Genomic DNA, 21,956 nt, shown 5'->3' with positions numbered 1-21,956 from the left:
ACTGCACCTGCGGTGACCGCGTCTCAACCTACTGCACCTGCAGGGACCCGTCTCAACCTACTGCACCTGCAGTGACCCTGTCTCAACCTACTGCACCTGCAGTAACCCCGTCTCAACCTAATGCACCTGCAGTGACCCCGTCTCAACCTACTGCACCTGCAGTGACCGCGTCTCAACCTGCAGTGCCTGCAGGGACCCGTCTCAACCTGCTGCACCTGCAGTGACCGCGTCTCAACCTGCTGCACCTGCAGTGACCGCGTCTCAACCTAATGCACCTGCAGTGACCCCGTCTCAACCTGCTGCACCTGCACTGACCCCGTCTCAACCTGCTGCACCTGCAGTGACCCCGTCTCAACCTACTGCACCTGCAGTGACCCCGTCTCAACCTACTGCACCTGCACTGACCCCGCCTCAACCTACTGCACCTGCACTGACCCCGCCTCAACCTACTGCACCTGCAGTGACCACGTCTCAACCTACTGCACCTGCAGTGACCGCGTCTCAACCTGCAGTGCCTGCAGGGACCCGTCTCAACCTGCTGCACCTGCAGTGACCCCGTCTCAACCTGCTGCACCTGCAGTGACCGCGTCTCAACCTGCTGCACCTGCAGTGACCCCGTCTCAACCTGCTGCACCTGCACTGACCCCGTCTCAACCTGCTGCACCTGCAGTGACCCCGTCTCAACCTACTGCACCTGCAGTGACCCCGTCTCAACCTAATGCACCTGCACTGACCCCGTCTCAACCTAATGCACCTGCAGTGACCCCGTCTCAACCTGCTGCACCTGCAGTGACCCCGTCTCAACCTGCTGCACCTGCAGTGATCGCGTCTCAACCTGCAGTGCCTGCAGGGACCCGTCTCAACCTGCTGCACCTGCAGTGACCCCATCTCAACCTAATGCACCTGCAGTGACCCCCGTCTCAACCTAATGCACCTGCACTGACCCCGTCTCAACCTAATGCACCTGCACTGACCCTGTCTCAACTTAATGCACCTGCAGTGACCGCGTCTCAACCTGCTGCACCTGCAGTGACCGCGTCTCAACCTGCAGTGCCTGCAGGGACCCGTCTCAACCTAATGCACCTTCAGTGACCCCATCTCAACCTAATGCACCTGCAGTTACCCCATCTCAACCTGCTGCACCTGCAGTGACCCCGTCTCAACCTACTGCACCTGCAGTGATCGCGTCTCAACCTACTGCACCTGCAGTGACCGCGTCTCAACCTAATGCACCTGCAGTGACCCCGTCTCTAAGCGGGTTGCTTTCTGGTGTTCCGGGTAGAGGGGGCTCTTAGGGGCTGCTCTCAGCCCAGAGCCCCTGATTTCCCTCGAACAGAGCTGAGCTGAGCCTGTGTTTGTAGCCACACATGTGGCATCCTGAGCACAGGACCAGCAGGGACAAGGCTCCTTCTGTGGCTTCTCCAGGCATCACCACTGGGCCGGTTTCCACAGACAGATGAACTGCGGGCAGGGGTGTCAGCATGCATTAGGTGAATGTGAGGGGCAGAGACCCTCAGGTGCGGGGGATGGGGTCCCATGGCAGCCCAGGGGGACTTGGCTTTGAGGAGCCACTGATCCCCTGGCGTTGCACCCTTTCTCCCAGCAGCCTGGTCTTCTCAGTGGCCGGTGGCTGAGCAGGTGCAGACCTAACCTTGTCCTGCTCCTGCAGGAGGGCGAGGGGGCACAGGCGCTGGGGCCCAAGGGGAGAAAGGCTGTCATTGTGCAGAGCCTGGGGCCTGCTCACTTGTGTTGGGCTCTGGGGGCATTCCAGTGAGGGCGACCCTGGCATCACCACCCAGTTTCAGACCCTGTGCCTTTACAGATGAAGGCAGACTGCAAGAGTTGCCAATATTTATTCAAACTCCATCCATACAATAAAGAATTCTGACTTTTAAATTTCATTTACATCAGAAGGTTAAAAAAACAAATGTGACTGAAACATGAGGTTTTAAAGTGCCTTTATGAGGAAGAGGTGACAGAAACGGGGCCAATCCCAGGCTGAGACAGCAGGAACGATGTCTGAACAGTCAATATATTAAGTAAATTATGTGACTCATCGTTTTCCAAATAACTTACACACTTCTGGAGAAGAGCTGCGGAGCTTGCCCGCCGTCTACTACACGGTTCAGAGGCCTGACCCGCCCGCCAATGGGGGGCCGCGGCGGGACTGCAGCGGCCTGGGGCTCGGGGGCTGCGACCTGACACATTGCCAGCAGCTTGGAGGCTACAGATACACCGCCCGCGCCGGGCGCGTACGCACCCACACGTCGACACACACACACACACACACACAGAAATATCTGCCCCAGCCAGACACAGAGAAGCACTTCCAGACAACAGGATTTGTTTCTGAAACACAGAGAAACAGTGAGACGGAAGAGTTTTCCTTCCAGTTCTGCCTTGAGTAGAATAACATACACTCAGCTCCCGCGCTCACGCGCTTGCACACGGGCCACAGGGCGGGGGCGGTCCCACTCAGGGCTTCCCCGGGCACCCGGGCTGGTGTCGGCTCAGGTGACACCTGCGAGACTGCATCTTTACATGTAAAAACAATAAAAATACCCTAAACCAGTGAAGAGTGTTAAAAAATCAGGAGTCCCCTCATTTTTCTGTAGAAAAGAAGGTTAACCTCTTAAATTATACTTTACATGTTCTTTTGGAAATTAACCTATACAGATGAAGGGATTTCCTTGGTTTCTCACCGCAGGTCTGTAGAAACTCTGCCTGATCCTCCCGGGGGACCCCCTCCCCTGCACCTGGGACCAGGTGGCCTCAGAGAGTGCTGCCAAGTTCCCCGAGAGCATGCCCCCCGTCACCCAGTGCCATGTAAACCCCGGTAACAAAAAATAGTTTTATATCAAATACAGTATCAAATTGCCATTTCATGTAAACACAGTGATTCCTGGTAAAGATCAGAGGCCAAAGTACCACAAAAAAAGGGCCGTAGGATTAATTCCTGCTTAAAAAAAAATGTGTAAAAAGACAAACTATCCCTACGCCCATCCCCAGCCGTCGGCCGCTTCTCCTGGACGCAGCGTTGCGGGATGCGTGCTCCTGCCGTCAGCGCCGCACCAGAGGCGCCGGAAACCCGATGCAGCGGCTGCGGTAGAGGCCGAGGGGCGGCGGGGCCCTTCCGCGGAGGTCTGTCCGTCAGCTCGGCCGGCCCGCCCCTTCCCAGGGGATCGGGCGCCGCGCTCCGCCCCGCGCCCAGGAAGGCGCCCTGCCCTCGGGGGCCGCGGCGGCGCTGGGTTCCGGGCGCGGCTCCGTGGGCAGGCGGCCCCAGCAGAGGCCAGCTCCCGCGCGGCGGGCAGGGTGGCCGTGGCGCTACCCACGCAGGTCGGCGACGGCGGCCGTGCAGCTCTCACTGCAGCTGGACGAGGGGCTCAGCACCGCGGACCCCGCGCTGGACTCTGCAGACAAGCAGGGGAGGGCTGCGGTGTGCTGGACGGGCTTGGACCCCGCCGGCCGCGCGAGCTGCCCCGCCGGCACCGCAGGCCTCGCCGGGCGCTCAAAGGGCTGGGTGCTCACGGGGTGGGGGAGCTCACGGAGGTGGGGGGGCGCTCAGGGGGTGGGGGCGCTCACACGACTGGGGGGTGCTCACGGGGGGGTGGGGGGCACTCACAGGGGGTGGGGGGCACTCACAGGGGTGGGGGCACTCACGGGGCTGGGGGGCACTCACACGACTGGGGGGTGCTCACGGGGGGCTGGGGGGCACTCACAGGGGGTGGGGGGCACTCATGGGGGTGGGGGGCGCTCACACCACTGGGGGGTGCTCACGGGGGGGTGGGGGACACTCACAGGGGGTGGGGGGCACTCACAGGGGGTGGGGGGCACTCACAGCGGGTGGGGGGCACTCACGGGGCTGGGGGGCACTCACACGACTGGGGGGTGCTCACGTGGGGGTGGGGGACACTCACAGGGGATGGGGGTGCTCACGGGGGGCTGGGAGGCACTCACACGACTGAGGGGTGCTCACGGGGGGGGGTGGGGGCACTCACGGGGTGGGGAGGTGCCCATGGGGATGGGGGCACTCACGGGGGGTGGGGGTGCTCACGGGGGGCTGGGAGGCACTCACACGACTGAGGGCACTCACGGGGTGGGGAGGTGCCCACGGAGATGGGGTCACTCACAGCGGGTGGGGGCCACTCACGGGGCTGGAGGGCACTCACACGACTGAGGGGTGCTCACGGGGGGGTGGGGGGGCACTCACAGGGGTGGGGGGCACTCACGGGGCTGGGGGGCACTCACACGACTGGGGGGTGCCCACGGGGGGGTGGGGGCACTCATGGGGGGCTGGGAGGCACTCACACGACTGGGGGGTGCTCACGGGGGGTTGGGGGGCACTCACAGGGGGTGGGGGGCACTCACAGGGGTGGGGGGCACTCACGGGGCTGGCGCTCACGGGGGTGGGTGCTCACGGGGGTGGGGAGGTGCCCATGGGGATGGGGGCACTCACGGGGGTGGGGGGCACTTACAGGGGTGGGGGGCACTCACAGGGTTGGGGGGCGCTCACACGACTGGGGGTGCCCACGGGGGGTGCTCAGACGCGGGGCTCACCTGGGCTGCTCAGACACCCCGTGGGGCCGCCCTGGCAGAGGAGCGCGGACAGGCTGTGGGCGGGCACCCAGCCCTCGGTGCCGGAGCTCAGGTTCCGCACGCACCTGCAAGGGGCCGGGTGAGGGCGCGGCCGGGCGCGGGCGAGGGGCATGTGGGGCGGGGGTCTTACCAGAGGCCCTCATCTCCCTCCTGCACCAGCTCCACCTCGTCCCCGCTTCTCAGGGCCAGCGCGTCGGGGACACCCTTCTCGTCCAGCCTGGCGACGGTGTACCTCCCGGGGACCTGGGGAGGCACGGCAGGGCACCCCATGCACCACGGCCCTCAGCTTGGGGGGGCCTCCTGGGCCAGGAGGACCCTGGGCCTCACTGGACCCCTGAGAGCCCGCCCTGCCCCTCTAGGCCCGCGTGCCTGCCACCCAGCTCCTGGTGACCGGGGCCCGTGCTGCCCCCTTCCTGGGTCACACCTGCGGGCACGGAACGAGCTCGGCTTGGGGCTCGTCTTTCACCCACAAGAGGGGGCTCCTGTCCCCCGTCTGCATTCACTGCCCGGCGGCCAGCGCCTCACACGCAGGCGCCCAGCACCTCTGTGGATGGAGCTGCCAAGCAGCGTGGACTTGAGACGGGGAGGCCATCCTGCGGGAGCGCGGGGGCTCCAGCCTCATGTGACTGAGCTGTGCGGGGGCTGCGCCACCCGGCGTGGGGGTGGGCAGAGCCGGGCCAGGGCCCCTCGTCCTCACAGGGGGCCAACACCACCCACCCTCCCTGGACACCCTGCCCAGGCCCGCCCTGGCCCGGGGCAGCACCTCCCGCCCTCCAGCCACCCTGAAAGCAGCAGGCACCCCCCAGGCCTGCCTGCCCGCTGAGGCTCCCCTACTGAACCCCGGGGTCCTGGCTGGCTCCGCTCACCCTCAGGCCTCCTCGGGAAGGGCTGCCCGGCCACCTGAGACACCCCCTGCTTCCCTGCACCCACGTGCATCTGCCCCCTCCTTCTCTGGGGTGCTCTGCGTGCTGCAAACAGCCAGCGTGACAGGGCAGCGCTGAGCGCCAGCAAATAACTGCTGCGCGGCCAACTGTGACGGCCTGACAGCCTCCCTGCGCCTCACGCTAGAGCAGGACTTTATTCGCAGGCAAGTTCGCACCTCGGACGGTGCGATTCTCTTAAATGCTGTGGTGGAGATGCACGTGCAGTGTTAGCAAAGCTCCCCCGCAGGGCAGAGCGGGCTCATGTGAACTAACAGAGGGCAGGCACTGGGACGACCCTCTGGGGCCCCGGCCCCCGAGGGTGCAGCGGGGAGCGGCTGGCCAGCTGGGAGCCCAGGTTACCAGCTTCCCGGGGCCCACTCTGCCCTCCTCCTCCGCGTCTGAGGAGTTGACTGGCTCCTCGGTGCTTGACCAGCCGTCGTTGTCCTCAGGCGTCTCTGACGGGTGGGACGTCTTGCTCCAGCCTAGAGGGGGACAGGCTCCGGTGAGGACCCCCTCAAGGCCTGCCGCCAAGGGAAGGCCATTTCCGTGACCACAGGCAAGCGCAGCACCCCTCACCCCATGGCGGGCAGCCAGCTGGGAGGAGGGTTCCTCCCTGGGGCTGGGGAGGGCAAGGGGAGTGGCCGGAGGCCACTGGAAGACGCTTCTTTGGGGCTTTATAAGCCACGCGAACACTCCTTGGTGACTGTTTCCACTGCCCTGTGTCCCCGAGGGCAGCCACCGCGAGCACGACCCACCGCCCTGGCGGCTGGGGGCCGCGTGGGGCCGCAGGGACTGCGGGTTTACAGCCACAGCCCCCTCCCCGCCGCCTGGGCACGCCCGCAGCCGCCCAGCGCAGGAAGCGCAGGGGGACGCTGGGCTGGGTCACCAGGGGCCCCGGCACCGGGCAGCTGGCCGCAGGTGTCTGCTCTCCCCGCCCAGCACCCACAGCGAGTCTGACAGAGGACAGTGCGGGCGGAGACGACGCTGCGCCTGGGCAGAGGGATGGCACCGGGACGCGGGCGCATGCAAACCCGGCTGGGGCCACAGGGACGGGCACTACCCTTTGATCACGCCCGGCTACCCAAGGCCTCCGAGGGACCCTCTGTGCCAGGCGAGGTGGTCCCTGTCCACACTGGCAGGAGTAAGGGGGAAATGCTGAGCCCACAGCTGTGCAGGGGCTGGGGGCTTGCAGGAGGACATCGGGCCAAGGTGACTGTGAGTCTGGTCACCTGTTGTCCCTGTAAAACAGCCACTGCCATTGATACTGGAGAAAGAGGGGGCTGATGAAGCTCCAGGAAGCAGACACTTGGCATTGGCAAGAGTGGAAGCCAAGAAAACCTCACTGTGCCCTGATGTGGACTGAGGTGACTCACCACAGGGGAGGAGGGGGAGCAGGGGGGAAAGGGAGGAGGAGGGAGGAGGGGGGGCAAGGCGGGAGGATGGGAAGGAGAGAGGGAGGGGAGGGGAGAGGGAGGCGAAGAAGGGGAGTGGGGAGGGGAGGAGGGGGAGGGGACGAGGGGAGGAGGGGTGAACAGGAGGAGCCAGGGAGGAAGCCGAGGGGAAGGAGAGAAGGGGAGGGGAAGGAGAGAGGGGAGGGGAAGGAGAGAGGGGGAGGGGAAAGGAGAGGGAGGGGGAGAAGGCGAGGAGGGGGAGGGGGCTGGTAGTGCTGGGCTTGCTCCAGGCTCTAACACACCTCTGTGGTCTCGAGGTCACCTCACTGTCTCACAGGTGAGCAGGGGAGCTCAGAGTCGACACCGCTGGGCTCAGAGGCCATGCATTGCATCTGAGTTGCATGAGCCGGCAGAGCGGGTAGGCGCCTCGGACACCCCTGGTCTTAAGCAGGAACCCAAACAGCCTCAGCAGCCTCTCCCAGGAGCTGCACGGGAGGTGACTCCTCTCCCCAGCCCGGGCTCCGCAGGGCTCCTGCCTGGGTTGTGGGAGGGCGCGGCCTGGGTCCCTGGGGCACAGACCGTCCTTTGAGGCTGGGGAGGGCCCAGCGGCCCTGAGTGGTCTGAGCAGGGGGTCTGGTGCAGCCGCACCCCTGAGAGACCATCACGCTGTCTGGGAAACGCAGGACAAATCATACAGTGGAATCCTCTCTGGGAACCTCAGTCTCTCAACCTGGGCCGGGGGCCTTGGGGTCTCCTGGGGTGCAGGGGCTAGAGAGGCCAAGGCCTGAGCTTCAGTGCGGAGCTGACCCTGTGTCCTCACAGCGGGAGCCCCCAGAAGACTCGTGGTGGGAGGGCTCTGCCAGCTGCTGTCCCGGGAAGTGTGGGGACAAAGGGCGAGGCAGGACGGGCCTGGGGTGCGGAGCCCCGCAGCTGCAGTGGAGACAGCCCTGCCCGTCCCAGGTGCCAGCCAGGGTCCCCAGCCGCTGCCTGGCACTCTGTGGGCAGCTCTGCTGCTCTGGGCGCAGCCAGCCTGGGGCCCTGGACCCAGACGCGATTCGGCACCGGGGCCGCTGTCGCTGGGCTGTCAGTCAGGTTTTGAATGGAACACTGACTCTGCACCTGGCCGGGAGGGACCTACTTGGGCGGGCGGCTCAGATGACGGGTGAGGGTGAGACAGGGTCCCTAATCGGACGGGGAGGTGGGCGTCAGGCCTCGTCCAGAAGGTGAGCCACTCTACCTCGTAACCCAAAAGGCGTGGGGTCGCTCTTTACTTGGTGTCGCTTAGCTTTTTTGTCGGGACTGGTGGGAGACGCTGCAGAGGGGCGAGAGGCAGAGACAGAACAGGAGAGCGTGAGGCGCCGCGGCTGAGCGCGCGGGGCGAACATGGAGCGCAGGCGGCAATGAGACGCGCGGCCAGAGCTGCCTTCCGGGGACCCCGAGCCGAGCTCGCAGGCGGACGGACCCAGGGGTTCACCTTCCGGGGACTCCGAGCTGAGCTCGCAGGGGTACAGAGGGGACCCCGAGGGAGAGCAGGAAGGGCTGCAGATGACGTGGCATCGGCAGCGTGGTTTTAGGAAGCAGCCGGTGTCCTGGACCCCGCAAGCAGCACGCGCCGTGCACGTGCTCTGCAAACCTGGCGAACGTGAGGACCAGGATGTGTCCATCTTTTCATTTGTTTGAGGCCAATTTAAAATGATTTTGTAAATTGGAAAAACAAAAAAGCAGCTGCAATTTTCTGGGCCCGTGTAAAGATCTCTAGTCTTTTGGTGTCTGGCGGGGAGCCCTCTAACGACCCGCCTGCAGCTTCTGGGCGTGTTTCCCCCATATATCTGCTGCCCAGGTGCCCCGGCAGGCTGTGAGACCTCCCTCGGGAAGTGTCTGAGCCTGCCTGAGCATTCGAACCGCCCAGAGAGAAGAGAAAGCCTGGCGGTCTGGCAGGCGGAGCAATGCTCCCGGGGGCCTGACAGGAACCGCGGGAGAGGGCTGGCTCACAGGAAGAGCCGGGCCACCAGGCAAAGGACACTTGGGCCCCCAAGACGGGCCTCCATCAGAAGCGCTCGCCTCCTCCTTCCTGAAGGAAAGGCCCCAAAAAGAGCTCTGGCCACACAGATGACAGACACACCAGCGTCGGGGACAGAGAGCGACAGGGTGGAAGATGCTCCTCTGTGATGACGGAGGCAGACGCCCTCCCGAGACGGTCCACATGGATGAACATGGCACCGCGGGTGATGACAGACAACCAGGGCATGAGCTGCCGGGAAGCCGTGGGCTGGTGAGCGCCTTTACCTTTCTGGGCTTTGAGGGCAGCAAAGCTCTGCAGGGTGAAGCGCTTTTTGGAAAGGGCAGAGCTTTCTGAGGTAGAGCTAGTGACCACGTCATCTGCGGGGAGAGAGGGCGGTGCGGGGGGCGCTGGGCAGTCACACCTGGGTCCCCCCCAAGGCCCCACGCTTGCCACGGACCTGCCCGGGGCCACAGAGATTGCATATGACACGCCTGCTGCGGGCACCCACACCGCTCCCAGCACTCTGGGCTCACCCCAGCACCCGTCTTTGCCCTTCTCAGGGGGCTCGGCACTCTGGGCTCGGCCCAGCACCCACCTTTGCCCTTCTCGGGGGGCCCGGCGCTCCGGGCTCACCCTAGCACCCACTTTCGCCCTTCTCGGGGGGCCTGGTGCTCCGGGCTCGGCCCAGCACCCACCTTCGCCCTTCTCGGGGGCCCTGGTGCTCCAGGCTCGGCCCAGCACCCACCTTCGCCCTTCTCGGGGGGTCCGGCACTCCGGGCTCACTCCATCACCCACCTTTACCCTTCTCAGGGGGCCTGGCACTTTGGGCTCAGCCCAGCACCCACCTTTGCCCTTCTCCGGGGGCCCAGTGCTCCAGGCTAGCCCCAGCACCCATCTTTGCCCTTCTTGGGGGGCCCGGCACTCCAGGCTCGGCCCAGCACCCACCTTTGCCCTTCTCGGGGGCCCTCGGCAGTGGCATCGACCCCCCGTATCCCTCCAGGCTCAGCGGGTCCATTTTTCTTTCTTCTAACTTTTTGATGTTTCTTGTGCTCCCTTTTGAGGGACTAATGACGTCCGAGGCGTGGAAAAAGGAAGAGAACATTGCCGTTAGTGTTCACAGGCCCTGAGGGTGGGGAGAGGACGACTCTGAGCGCCTCCCCAGCTCTCGGGCCATGTGTCTGGCGCTGCGGGCCGTGGCCACGCGCCTCCAGGCTCCAGCTGCAGCCAGGGGGGACACCCACCTCCACAGCTACAAAGAGGTGGTTTTGTTGTTTTTTTCCCCCACAGGGTGTCCTTTCTCCTTTAAAGCTATTGTTCTGTGGTTTATTCATTTAGACTATATCCTATTCCATAGACAATTAGACGTGGCTTACATAAAAAACAGTGAAAAAAAAGTGAATGGATAAAGTAACGGAGGAAAAACGAGGGCAGAAAAGGTGTAGCGAGGCCAGTGTGAAACGCGCCCCTGCGCTGCTGCGTCCCCGCGAGCCGCGGGCCCCGCAGCTCTGAGCCAGCATGCTCCCAGTGCCCGACCAGCCAGGGCGCTGCCGCCTCTGACACGCGGGTGCGGGGCTGCTCTCGGGACGGCCGCCCACCCCTCGCTGACCGTGACGGGATTTCCGCCCGCTCCCCAGGAGAAAACAGGGACACAGGGACTGGGCTCTGCCTGAGGCTGGGGCCAGAGACACAGGCCTTGATGCTGACCTCATGGGCCCTGGGCAGGGGCTTGGGGACCGGGAGACACGCGGTGCGGGTTGGCTGGCCCTCACCGGGAACCCTCCACGCGGCGGGCCTCACCTGGTGCTGGCCGGCGCGGGCAGGGGCAGGCTCTGGGACTGCTCGAGGGCGCGGTGCTGGCTGGCCTCTGCAGGGATAGGGGCCCAGCGCGGTCAGGGCCTGCCGCCGTGCGCCCTCCCCTCCAGGAGCCTGGAGGGCCAAGGGTCGGGGCTGCTCCGAGGGACCAAACGCGCCCCAGGGGGCAGCCCAGGGATGGGCTCTCACCTCTGCACGCCTGCAGCTGGCTGGTCAGCACCTTCCGGATCTCGCTCACCCAGGCTGCCTTGATTTCAGGAGTGGGTGCCTGCGCCCCAGAGCAGACCAGGGGCGAATGAGTGCCCACCGTGACGCGTACCAGTGTATCCCTCTGCAGGGGCTCGGGACACGTGGGAATGGGGGGTGACAGTGCTGCTCTGGGGGTGCAGGAAGGACCCCCCTCGGGTGAGGGCGCGCTGACTGTTGGGGCCTGAGGGCCATGTGGGTGGGTACTGGGCTCTGAGGATCCCAGGCTCAAGCAGAGCCGGGCGCTGGCTGAGGCCACTCCTGCCGCAGCTCTGCGGGCCCTGGGCTGGCTGACCCGGCTGGTGGGCTGTGAGCTGTGACCAGGTCGCCAGGGCCTCCTCGCTGCCCTGTGGTTGCAGGGGCCCAGACCACCAAGGGCGTCAGAATTGTGGCGGGCAATGCGGCAAGGCGCCTCCCAGGCTGGGCCGCTCTCTCGAGGTCTCTGCCAGATGCGTGGACGCCCTGACAGCTCCACCACCTCCCGCGCCCACAGAGAGGTGAGGACACACTTCCTGCACAAGAGCCAGGTGCGTGTGACCGCGTGCATGCGTGACAGCGTGCATGTGTGACATGGGCAGCCCACACCGCCCCGCCGTCCAGGCATGCAGGAGCTGGGCCCGGAACCGTGAGCCTGCTACCCTGCCTCCAGAGCCCCTCTGCCCTGCAGGGTCCCTGCTCCGCATCAGGGCTCGGCTCTGTTGCTGACAGCCCAGGTCAGCCCCACACGAACGGGTCGGGGGGCGCTGGCCTCTGGGAGATAAAACCTCAGAGGGTCCTAGACGGCGGCCCTCGGCCGAAGCCGCTCACCGGCACCTGCACGGGCCGGGCAGACCCCGGGGCCCACCTGGATGATGTACACCTCCTCCCTGGCGTTGTACCAGATCTCGAACTTCTTCGCATCACCCTTCACGTTCTCCGTGATGCCGACGGCCGTCATCTGTGAGGGCAGAGCGGGCGGGTGGGCCTCTGGTGGGGCGCCCCCCCCGGAAGGCGGGTGCGCGGCCCGGGGCACTCACGTTCAGGGACTGCTTGTAGCTGTAGGAGGGCGCCTTCTCGTAGCCCTCACCGTTCTCCTCCCGCCGCTTGCAGAACAGCACGGCCTTCTCGTGCAGGAACAGGTGGCGTTGCATGGGCTTGAAGCGGGCCAGGTCCTTCACCTTGGCGTGGCCCCGCTTGTGGTCAGTCCACACGCTGAAGGAGCCCTGCATGAGCAGCCTCCCCAGGTCGCTCAGGTTCCCCTGGGGTGGGGCGGAAGGAGGCATGCTTAACGCCCAGCGCGGGCCTGGGGCCTTGGACGCGCGGCCAAGCAGAAGCCCGTCTGGGGGCCGGGCTGTGGCCCGTGGGGCCCAGCCGCCGACACTCGGGAGAGTCAAGGGTAGTGGGATGGTCAGGGGTCGCAGGGCATCCGCGGGGATGAAAAGGGGATGTTTGGGGCAGGGAACTGCTCTGTGGGACTCTATCACGGTGGACACTGGTCACCAACTTGTCCAAACCCACTGCGTGACCCCGATGTACGCTGTGGACTCTGGGTGAAGGGTCAGCGGAGGCCCATCGGCTGTGATGGGCACCCGACTCCAATGGGAGGCGGGGCTGCGGGGGCCGACGTGCACCGGTGGGGCGGGGGCGTGGGAAGGCCTGTATGCTCCCTTCCATTTCTCTATGAACCCAGAACTGCTCCAAAAAGAAAGTCTACTAAAGGGAAAAGCAAAGAGACGATGAGTGCTGAAGGGATTTACAAAGAGGAGAGGAGCCAGGGAGCGGCCTGAGCACACAGGGACGGAGAGGCGGCATCTTGCTGTCAGGCGCTGCTTCAGCGAGAAGGGGAGGACCAGGAGGGGGTGGTCCCTGAGCCCTGTCAGCGCTGAGACGCACCCTGGGGTGGAAACGTCCGGGGCTTCTGCCTGCTGATGAGCCGCAGGGCGGCCACGCAGAACCGGGTTTTGATGGGATTCCGGGTGATGTGCGTGCAAGGCAACCCCCAGCCCCCGCCCGTGATGGGCCCCCTCAGACCCTGCCCCAGGCTGGCAGGATGGGTGGGGCCTCACCTCGTAGCCAGTGATGGCGATCAGGTGCATGGAGTCATTCACAGCCTTGAGGATGCCCAGGATGGAGCTCAGGGCCTCCTGCAAGTCCTCGGCGCCCTCACAGCTCTTGCTGTATTTCAGCATCTCCTGCGGGGGGGTGGCGGGGAGGGTCACTGCCGTCTGGACACTGAGCCCCGCCCCTCCCAGGAGAGCGGCTGGGATGCCCTGGGACACGGGTGTGGCTCCCGTGCAGTCGTCACTGGTGGGGCAAGACCGCATGTGCCCTGGGGCACTCACCCCCTGCCTAGGTGCAGGGTGGGGGGGATGGTCAGCCTGCCATCCCCATGGCCCAGCACCCCATCCTGCGCCCAGCTGCACCCGCCACAGCTCACATCTCCGACAGCCCCTCCTTCCAGGTCTGCCCCCCGAACGAACGAGCACCTGTCACAGCTCTTCACGCCCGCTCTCAGACCTTGGGGATCTGCTCCGCAGGACGCCACGGTCAGCAGGACACAGGCGGCCTCGCGTGTGCTCTGGAGGCAGGGTCTGCCTGCCTGTGTCCCCGCCCCCGGCCCCTGACGACGGGCAGCACACGGGCGGCCCTGTGGGGAGCCAGGGCCCCACAGACATGGGCGGGAGGTGTCCAGAGACCGTGGAGCTCAGGGATGGGCTAGGGCGACTGCCACTGTGCGGTGTGCAGCTGGGAGGGCGTCCAGGCCAGAGCCAGGCTCCGGGGAGGGGGCATTGGGCAAGGCGGGGGGGTCCCAGGGATGCCTGGCCTCTCACCTTGAGGAGCAGCTGGTACTTGGTGATCCTCTGGACCGGCTTCAGCAGGTAGGAGTCCAGGCTCAGCTTGTGGTCCAGCTTCTTCTGGCACTCCTGCACCCACCACACCCTCTTAGACAGCCGTCACCCTCCCTCCGAGAGTCAGCCAGTGGAGGAATGTCCCCACCACAACCCTTAGACGGCCGTCACCCTCCTTCCAAGAGTCAGCCTGTGGAGGACCGTCCCCACCACAAGCCCCTTAGATGGCTGTCACCCTCCTTCCGAGAGTCAGCGAGTGGAGGACAGTCCCCACCACAACCCCCTTAGACAGCTGTCGCCCCCCACCGAGACTCTGCCCATGGAGGACCGCCCACGCAGGCTCGGGACACACCTGGAAGAAGGGGCAGTCGGAACACTGTCTCCACAGGCTCTCAGAGCGTGGCTTGTTCTGACAGTACTTCTCGTAGATCTGGAACTCCTCCATCTGCCGGGGAACAGGGCCGCGTCACGGGGGTCTCAGAACCCACAGCCGAGTCACAGCCCTCTGGGCGGGGACGCCCGGCTCCCTGGGCCCTGCCTGATGTCTCCCCGAGTCTGGGCCCCCACCTCCATCTCAGACGCCATGGCTGTGGCCGGGCAGCCAGGGAACAGCCGCGCAGAAGCTCCATCTCAGGGCTGCCCTAGTCCTGGCACCTCTCTTAGAAACATTCGGTCCGTGTGGCTGGCTTTGGCCTCAGGGAACAGATAGATAGACACAGGACTGGCACAGACTTTGTGAAGGACTCAGCTGCACGTGCGCGGGGGTCGGGACGACCGGCAGGCTGATGAAACTGTTACTGCCGCCGGCACTGAGGTCCGCATTCCACAGTCGGGGGCGTGGCCTGAGCACCGGCCCTGCCCCTGGGTCCCCAGGAAGGGTGGATGCTGGCAACACCCCTCACCCCAGATCTCAGACAGCACCGGGAGGCACGCCAGACCGCGTACAGCACAAACAGGGCTCCTTCTGCCTCCTCTGCCCCCGGCGCCATCTCCTGCCAGGGCGTCGGCCTCTGCCTGCTGTTCGCATATTGCTGGGTCAGGGTCCTACACCCCATCCTGCTGCTCCCAGAGTCTGTCCACGGCCCCCAGCCCACTGGTGGTCCGCGTCTGTGACTGATGCCTCAGAGCAAGTGTGATTGCCCACGGTCAGCTGGTGCGCGAGGGACCAGCAGGGAATTGACGCCAGCAAGGACAATCAGCACGCCACACTCGCGATCAGAACTCAGATGCCCTCTGATTCCGGCGGCTCTCAAAGCTAAGGTCCTAGGTTTCTTTCTTTTTTGAGCTAGTTACTGGGTTTTAGGGAAACCGTGCTCTTCCAGCCCTAACAAAAAGCATCACGGCGTCTCAGCTAAACTGGAAACATCCGTCCTTGTAATCTCTGTTGGCCAGATGGGGACTGTGACAGAATGTAAAGCCACTGTGGCTTTAAGGAGCAACTTCAAGGCATCAGGCCCGCAGAAGGACGCATTTGAGAAGCACGTACCCGCTCCAGAAAGCACCTGCCGACCAGCTCCGGGCAGTCCGTGTAGTTCTCCAGCTCCCTCAGGAATATCCTAGACGAGGAGGTTTGTGACAGGTCACGTGAACACAGCCACAATATGACAGCTGGTCGCCAAATATTACATGTTCTTTTCCAGACGCCTATCCCGACTCTGGACGGTGCCCGAGACCGTGAGCAGGGACGCACCGTCTGATTTCGGGGCCTGCAGCCCATGCCTGTCCCTCCCAGGGTCCCGACTGTGCCAAACGCTCAGGGACACGCAGCCGTGGCCCCGTGGGGACGCCTTGTTTCTGGAGAACACAGACACGGACTGAGGGGCCGCAGCGGCAGAGGGGGCCTCTTGAGGCCCAGCAGCCTGACTGCTCAGTGGGTTTTCTGCAGATTCAAGGGTCCTGCCCTCAGGACCCTCCACCCTGCGGTGCTGACCCTGAGCCTGGGGCTGAGTTTTCGTCTAGGTTTCCGACTCCCACCCACCTATCAGGTAAATCCTGGCACCGAGGGCAGCTGAGAGCCAGGGCCAAGGATGTGGAAGTACCAGAAGGCCCAGGCCACCTGCTCACCCTAACCTCTCAGGGAGGTGCACCTGAAACGCAACTTCATAAGCAGCAGGTGACAGAGGCTACGGACAGGGGCAAAAGCAGGTGGTCCGACAGAAGTTCCAGTGCCCCTGGCATCCAGGGAGATGGGGCTGGATCCCACGGCCATGAGCCTGTCCGCAGGCAGGCTGGAGGGACCCGTGCACGGCGGCCTTCCTCAGGACCACAGGCTTCTGTCCCCATCTGATTCCCTCTGCATCCGCTGTTCATCTTCCCACGAGCCCCTGAGACTGCTGAGGGTGAGCGGCCCCAGAAAGACTGCCCACGTCTCCCCAAAGCCACACAGAGGCCACTGGCACTCCCACGAGGGGGGAATGGGCAGGAAGGAGTGTGCTCTGTGGCCATCCCTTATAAGAACAGGCTTGGCCCTGCGGGCACGCGGCCCCTTTGTAACTCCTTGCCGCTCGGCGTCCGCCCTGGGCTTGTCCCACCCGAGCCTGCTGCCCGTCTGCTTATCCCCCCTGATAGGAGTGAAGGCTCTCCTCCAGCAACGCTCCAGCAGGAGGGGCCTCCAGTGACCCAAACAAAGGCCCAACCTGTTATGAAAGTGGTAAATTTCTTCCATGTTTCCAAACAGGATATCCTTCTTGTTCTGAAGGCCAGTCGAGATGAGATGAGTCATTAAAGGGTTGTCCATCTCTGCAGCGTAGCCCTGTGGAGGAGGGAGTGGTCAGCACAGGAGGCAGGCTCCACGAGGCCACCAAGCAGGGAAGTGATGCTGCTCAGGTTCAGGAATCAAGTCTACTTGAATTCATTCCGGATGGACAAGCACAGAAATGTGAGTGAGTTACAAGCAGCATCAGTTTACTTTTTTTTTGTGGGTGGGGCCTCCATCCATTTCGCCACCTTTCAACCTTTCTAAACTCAGGCACATCTCCTATGAAGGGAACAAAGCTTACACATGCGTTCTGATGGATTATCTCTGTGCCTGCACCCTTGTGACCACGGCCCAGATTCCGGGGCAGAGCGTCCCCGCACCCAGAAGCCCCTCCGCCATCCCCAGGCAACAGCCCTTCCCTCTTCCTGCAAACACATCCCAGCGCAGCTGTGCCTGCATCCACGCGCCCTGGTCCCGAGGACATTCCGCCGACGGGTTTCCAGCTCCTGGCTAGCTCAGCAGGGCTGCGTGGGACGAGACCACCCTCACCTCCAGGACGCACAGCAGCTCCTCCACGTAGACCCGCTCTGTGTCCAGAAGCTCCTTCATCACGTGCCTGTGGGCGAGTGTGCTCTCATGCACAAGCTGCTTCCCACTGCCTCCCGGCTAACACGGGCCACCTCCAAAGGAGCCCCGACTCCCAGACCATGCACGGTTCCAAGTCCCCGACCCCCAGGACTCCCCACTCCCAGGCCACAGTTCCAAGTCCCCTGCCCAGACCCCTTCCAGGAGAAGACCCTGCTCCACGGCACCCCCCAGCCTCCCACAAGAGGTGGGCCTTCATGATCTCTGGGGACCTGCTATGTGCCGTCAGGTTAGGGATGCCCAGGAGGGCACGGGCTTGCAAACGGGTGGGCCAGACCTCGCTTTGTGGACCAGGATCACCTTTTAACTGCCTATGACCAAGATTCCCATTTTTAAACAGAAAATGGAGCTGGGGCTGGGACCATGAGCCGACGATGGCTAGCCCGTCGCCAGGCCCCATGCCTTCTAAGTGCCCATCGTCCACACAGGGTGGCGAGGGGTGTGGAGAAAAAGGCTCGGGCTCTCTGGTCACTGGGGGCAGAGGGTCGTGTGGACTGGCAAGGAGGCTGTCCCCGTGGACGCAGGGCAGTGTGGAGCCTGGGCGGTTTCTCCAAGTGGACAGGAGTGCGGAGGGCACTCCCGGGGGTGGGGGGTCCGTGGGAGAGTGACCACCCGGAGAGGAGGGACATGGGCAGGGCCTTCCTGTGAAGTCCAGAGTTTAGTGCCCAAGGGCATGTCTATGCAGGGACAGGCGCCATCCTGGCAGGGGGGCGGTGTGCGGGGTCAGGGGGGCTGTGGGCCAAGCAGACCCTCCACAGGGTGGGGGGGGCAGGAGGAGACAGTGGGGGGAGCCAAGAAAGACAACTGATGCCTAACACCCAGTGGGGCCAGAGTCAGGCAAGGCTGTGGGCAGGGCTGGCGCGGGTGGGTCCGAGGCTGGCCCTGCCCGTGTGACCCGAGAGCCAGGGCCGTGCCCCCGAGTCGTGTGCCCTGGGCTCAGGGAGGGAGAACGCAGCTGCTTCAAGCCCCAGGGCTACCAGCCGGGCGGGGGAAACGTGGCCTTCCTGAGGAACACGCGGGGGGACCCCAGCACCCGCCAGGCGACCCTCGAGGTCAGCTCTGCTCTGGGCTGCTCCTCCCGGGGTCGGGGGGCAGGCGGGGTGGCGGGGGTGGTGTCCCACCACTTCTGCTCCTCGGTGTGCAACCCTCCCGGGGTGCGGGCTGCGGGCTGAGATCTGGGGGGCCGCGCTCGTCCTCGGAGCGGCGGGGAAGCAGCCACCCACCTCCGCAGGACGGCCAGGCTCTCCTCGTCCCCCGTGGAGCTGCCGCGGCCCTGCCGGCCCTCGCTCACCTCACTCTGCGGAGAGAAGCCGGCCAAGAGGCGCACTTTCAGAGACAGAAGGTGAGGCCTAAGGCCGGGCTCCAGAGCCTGACCCCCTGGTCCCTCTGGGGCGGACAGGAGGCCCCATGGTCGGGGCAGGAGAGGAAAGGGCCCGGGGTAGGCGGGGGAGTGGGGGCGGGGCCGCGTCAGGAGTGAGGGGCGGGGCTGGGAGTGAGGGGGCGGGGTCAGGAGGGCCTGGCGGGGAGAGGGCGGGGGAGGCGAGGGAGTGAGGGGGCGGGGCTAAGGAGTGAGGGGCGGGGCAGGAGGACCTGGAGGGGAGGCTTAGGAGTGAGGGCGGGGCCGGGGTGCGGGTGCGGACATAGGGGGAATGAGGGGCGTGGCTAAGGCGGGGTGGGGCTGCGGCGCGGGGGCGGGGACAGGGGGAGTGAGGGGGCGGGGCCGCGGCGTAGGGGCGGGGCCGCTGAGTGGGCCCGCGGCCGGGGCTCACCTTGGCCCTCCTGTAGGGCCCCCTCCGGAGCGCACTGCTCTCGGAACTGTGGTTCTCAGAACCCCTCCGGATGCCTGGTTTGGGAAGAAGGAGAGGAGAGCGACCTCGCATCTCACGGCGGGGAGAGGGAATGCGCGCGCAGGGGCACCTAGGAAAAGCCACGAGCAGCCCAGAGCCGTGGAGGAAAGCACAGGAACATGAAGGAGGCGGTGGGAGATGGGCCGGGAACCCCCGGGGCTCGCCATTCGCAGTGGGGCCCGGCTCCCGGTGACAGGGGATAACTCTGCGCCTGGAGTCAGAATGGGCCCACGAGCTGGGCTCAGAGGCTCTTGGCGTGGAGAGGCAACACTGGCCAGGGCTGCAGAAAGCGGCAGGGGCCGTGCCAGCCGCTGGAGCGGTGTGTTTTGGGAACAGGCGGTGACAAGAAGGGCCCAGCCCTGCCTTCCAAAGGGGATGCGCCTGGAGAACCAGGAGGTTTCGGGGTGGAGGGCCGAGCCACACAAGGGGAAAACCATCCCGCCTATGGCACTGAGGACAGAACGCCAGGACAAGCCCAGGAAAGGCCCTCGAAGCCACGGTGGACCCGGCCCAGCCACAAAAACGGGGAGCAGCACGGCTGAGAGGGACCGAGTGAGGGGCCCGAGTGCCAATAAAACTTTATTTACACAATGGGCTGGATAGAAGGGGGCGTTCCCCAGGGTGAGAGGCGGCTGCTCGTACCTGGGGAGGGGCAGGGCGACTTGGTGAGCGCCTCTGGCCGCGGGGCCACGGGCTGCACGGGCCGTGTCTGCTTGGCTGCCAGCTTCTTGAGGCTGGCCTGCCTGCGGTGGAACATCTCCTCCACGCTCTCCTGCTTCTGGAAGACTCTCTGCACATGCTCCTGTAGAGGGAGACGGCATGCTGGACTCAGCAGGACATCTCTGTGATGCTCCAAGAGTCACCATGACACCTGTGGGCCCCACTCTGCCCTCAGAGGGTTGGGGGGCACCAAGGGAGGAGGTGGCTGGTGGGAGGCTGTGGACAGCCGGCAGGAGTGAGCAGTTGGGGTCCAGCAGTGTCCAGAGGCTGGTGGAAGCGGGGCCCAGAGAGTGGCCAGGGCTCAGAGCACAGGCCTCCCAGCAGGCAGGGACCTCATGGGGTGGGAAGGGAGGGGGACAGCGTCCATCCTGAAACACCCCCACCCTCTGCCTCCCAAGTGCCCAGAGAGTCGTCCCCTCACCAACAGGTCTTTGGTGAGGATGGGCTCGTAGTCCTGGAAGATCTTGCTGAGCTCCTGGATCTTACTTTCTGCCCCCGTCTCCAGAAACCTCTCGAGCTCCTGGAGGGCGGCCTCTGCACCATCCTGGGACTGGCACTTGTCCACGGGCTGCGATGCTAGCAGGTAGATGCCCTCATCACACCACTTCATGGACTGCGGGGGGAGAAGTCACCTTGGAGACTGTCCTGGCATCTCAGGCGGCCTGCTGACCACTGCCCTCTGAGACCATCTGCAGGACGAAGCATGCACCTCCTGCCCAGGTTCAGAAGGCTCCCCGGGGACACGGGCCTGAAACCAGGGGCCTTGCCCAGGATGGGACGCATCCACACCGAGGACCAAGTGCAGGGAACTGGCTGGCTGGTCGTCTCTGGGTTTTTTGTGGCAGGTGAGTTCTTGAATCACCAATGTTGGCGCAAGACCGTCTGGGTCTCGGGAGAAGCCCTTGGGAGGCCAGGGGCCACTGTCCACCCAGCACCTGTGGTCTGGCCCCGGTGGGAGTGGCTCTGCAGGACCAAGGGTGGGGCCAGGCCTACCGCCTCCAGGAGGCTGTGCAGCTCCAGCGACTTGCCCAGCAGCCCCCTCCTCCGCTCCAGGTCGGCTGCGAACTGGTCGCACAGGTGGCGGAGCTCATGGCACTTGGGGCGGATGGAGTCCACGGCATAGTGCTTGTGGCCGATGAGCCGCTCGCCCTCTTGGGACAGCGCGCGGGCCCGCTGCACAGCGGCCTGCGGAGGGATGGCGGAGGCGGCTCAGCTTCTCAGCTCCTCGGGGTGGAGGGCGCCCCCTGCGGCCGGGGCCGGCGGGGCGGGCTGGGGAGGGCTAGGGGAGGGCTGGGGGCCGGATGGGGCAGGCTGGGGGAGGCCTGGGGGTCGGCAGGGTAGGACGGTGATACTGCGGGCCCGGGGTCCCAGCAGTCCCAGTGGTCCCGCTGCCCGCATCCACACTTACACTGGACTTCTCCTCGAAGCTGGCCAGGTCCTTCAGGAGGTGCTGCACATGCGCCAGGCTGTTGCCCACATCAGTGAAGGTCGTGACCTTCTGGGCCAGCACGTCCAGGGCGGCTTTGACCTGAGACGGGGCAGCGGGGCGAGGGGCCAGGCAGTGAGATCGTGGGAAGACCACGGCTAGGGGACGGAGGAGGGTGCTGTGGAAACTGGGTGCAGGGAGGGGAGGGGGCCTGGGCCTCCCCTCGGAAGGGGGACTAAAGGGAAACTTCCTTGATCTGAGAGAGGACATCCACAAAACCCCCCTGCCAACTCTCCAGGTGTAACGCTGGTGAGGGACACGTCCCCCGGGGGCCGCGGCCCGCAGGGAGGGCCCTCCACTCTCATCACCACGATCCCAGTGGTGGGCGCACGAGGGCAGACAAAGAACAGACACAAAAACACGCAGATCGAAAACGAAGAAATCAAGCCATTTCTGTTTGCACGTGGCCTGATGGTCTGTGTGCAAACGCTACACGACAGAGCCTGGATTGAGCTCGGCAAGGTTTTAGGACACAAAATCAATACACAAGAGTCTATTGTATCTCTACAGACAGCAATGAACACACAACACACCAGAATAAAAAGCATAACACCATCTACGGTTCCTTAAAAAATGAAACTTGTATGTGTAAACCCAACCAGACACATCTGAACTTGTGCAAACCATATAGCATTGGTGACTGTAGGACACTGAAGAAAATCTAAACAGATGGACAGACATATGTGTTTACTGACTGAAGAGTCAGTGCAGTGAAGTGCTGACTCTCCCCGAAGTGAGGCACAGGTGTAACACAATTCCTGA

The 21,956-nt window shown here is 64.6% G+C and overlaps 1 protein-coding gene across 19 annotated transcripts in view; it reads right to left on the bottom strand.

The window, feature by feature from the left end:
- Nucleotides 1-1,837: 1,837 nt before the first annotated feature.
- The window catches only part of MCF2L (MCF.2 cell line derived transforming sequence like), a 93,794-nt gene continuing 73,675 nt past the window's right edge, over nucleotides 1,838-21,956 (bottom strand). For 12 of the 19 annotated variants that reach the window (XM_061133752.1, XM_061133754.1, XM_061133751.1 and 9 more), the window contains 23 exons: nucleotides 21,117-21,236; nucleotides 20,702-20,893; nucleotides 20,130-20,321; nucleotides 19,631-19,790; nucleotides 18,911-18,984; nucleotides 18,365-18,438; nucleotides 17,046-17,112; nucleotides 16,435-16,550; nucleotides 15,285-15,354; nucleotides 14,151-14,243; nucleotides 13,781-13,873; nucleotides 13,016-13,141; nucleotides 11,987-12,208; nucleotides 11,815-11,907; nucleotides 10,914-10,992; nucleotides 10,710-10,776; nucleotides 9,858-9,976; nucleotides 9,197-9,289; nucleotides 8,148-8,222; nucleotides 5,880-6,001; nucleotides 4,727-4,839; nucleotides 4,558-4,661; nucleotides 1,838-3,410 (listed from right to left, as the gene is read on the bottom strand). In XM_061133752.1, coding sequence (XP_060989735.1) covers nucleotides 3,325-3,410; nucleotides 4,558-4,661; nucleotides 4,727-4,839; nucleotides 5,880-6,001; nucleotides 8,148-8,222; nucleotides 9,197-9,289; nucleotides 9,858-9,976; nucleotides 10,710-10,776; nucleotides 10,914-10,992; nucleotides 11,815-11,907; nucleotides 11,987-12,208; nucleotides 13,016-13,141; nucleotides 13,781-13,873; nucleotides 14,151-14,243; nucleotides 15,285-15,354; nucleotides 16,435-16,550; nucleotides 17,046-17,112; nucleotides 18,365-18,438; nucleotides 18,911-18,984; nucleotides 19,631-19,790; nucleotides 20,130-20,321; nucleotides 20,702-20,893; nucleotides 21,117-21,236 — 2,550 coding nt within the window. In that variant the 3' untranslated portion in view covers nucleotides 1,838-3,324. The remainder of the gene's footprint in view (nucleotides 3,411-4,557; nucleotides 4,662-4,726; nucleotides 4,840-5,879; nucleotides 6,002-8,147; nucleotides 8,223-9,196; nucleotides 9,290-9,857; nucleotides 9,977-10,709; nucleotides 10,777-10,913; nucleotides 10,993-11,814; nucleotides 11,908-11,986; nucleotides 12,209-13,015; nucleotides 13,142-13,780; nucleotides 13,874-14,150; nucleotides 14,244-15,284; nucleotides 15,355-16,434; nucleotides 16,551-17,045; nucleotides 17,113-18,364; nucleotides 18,439-18,910; nucleotides 18,985-19,630; nucleotides 19,791-20,129; nucleotides 20,322-20,701; nucleotides 20,894-21,116; nucleotides 21,237-21,956) is intronic. The other 7 variants (XM_061133762.1, XM_061133765.1, XM_061133761.1 and 4 more) reach the window with 3 other exon arrangements.

Source organism: Dama dama, chromosome 30 (genome assembly GCF_033118175.1).
Source record: "Dama dama isolate Ldn47 chromosome 30, ASM3311817v1, whole genome shotgun sequence".
Taxonomy (NCBI): Eukaryota; Metazoa; Chordata; class Mammalia; order Artiodactyla; family Cervidae; genus Dama; species Dama dama.
This window is presented reverse-complemented; position numbering and strand designations above follow the sequence as displayed.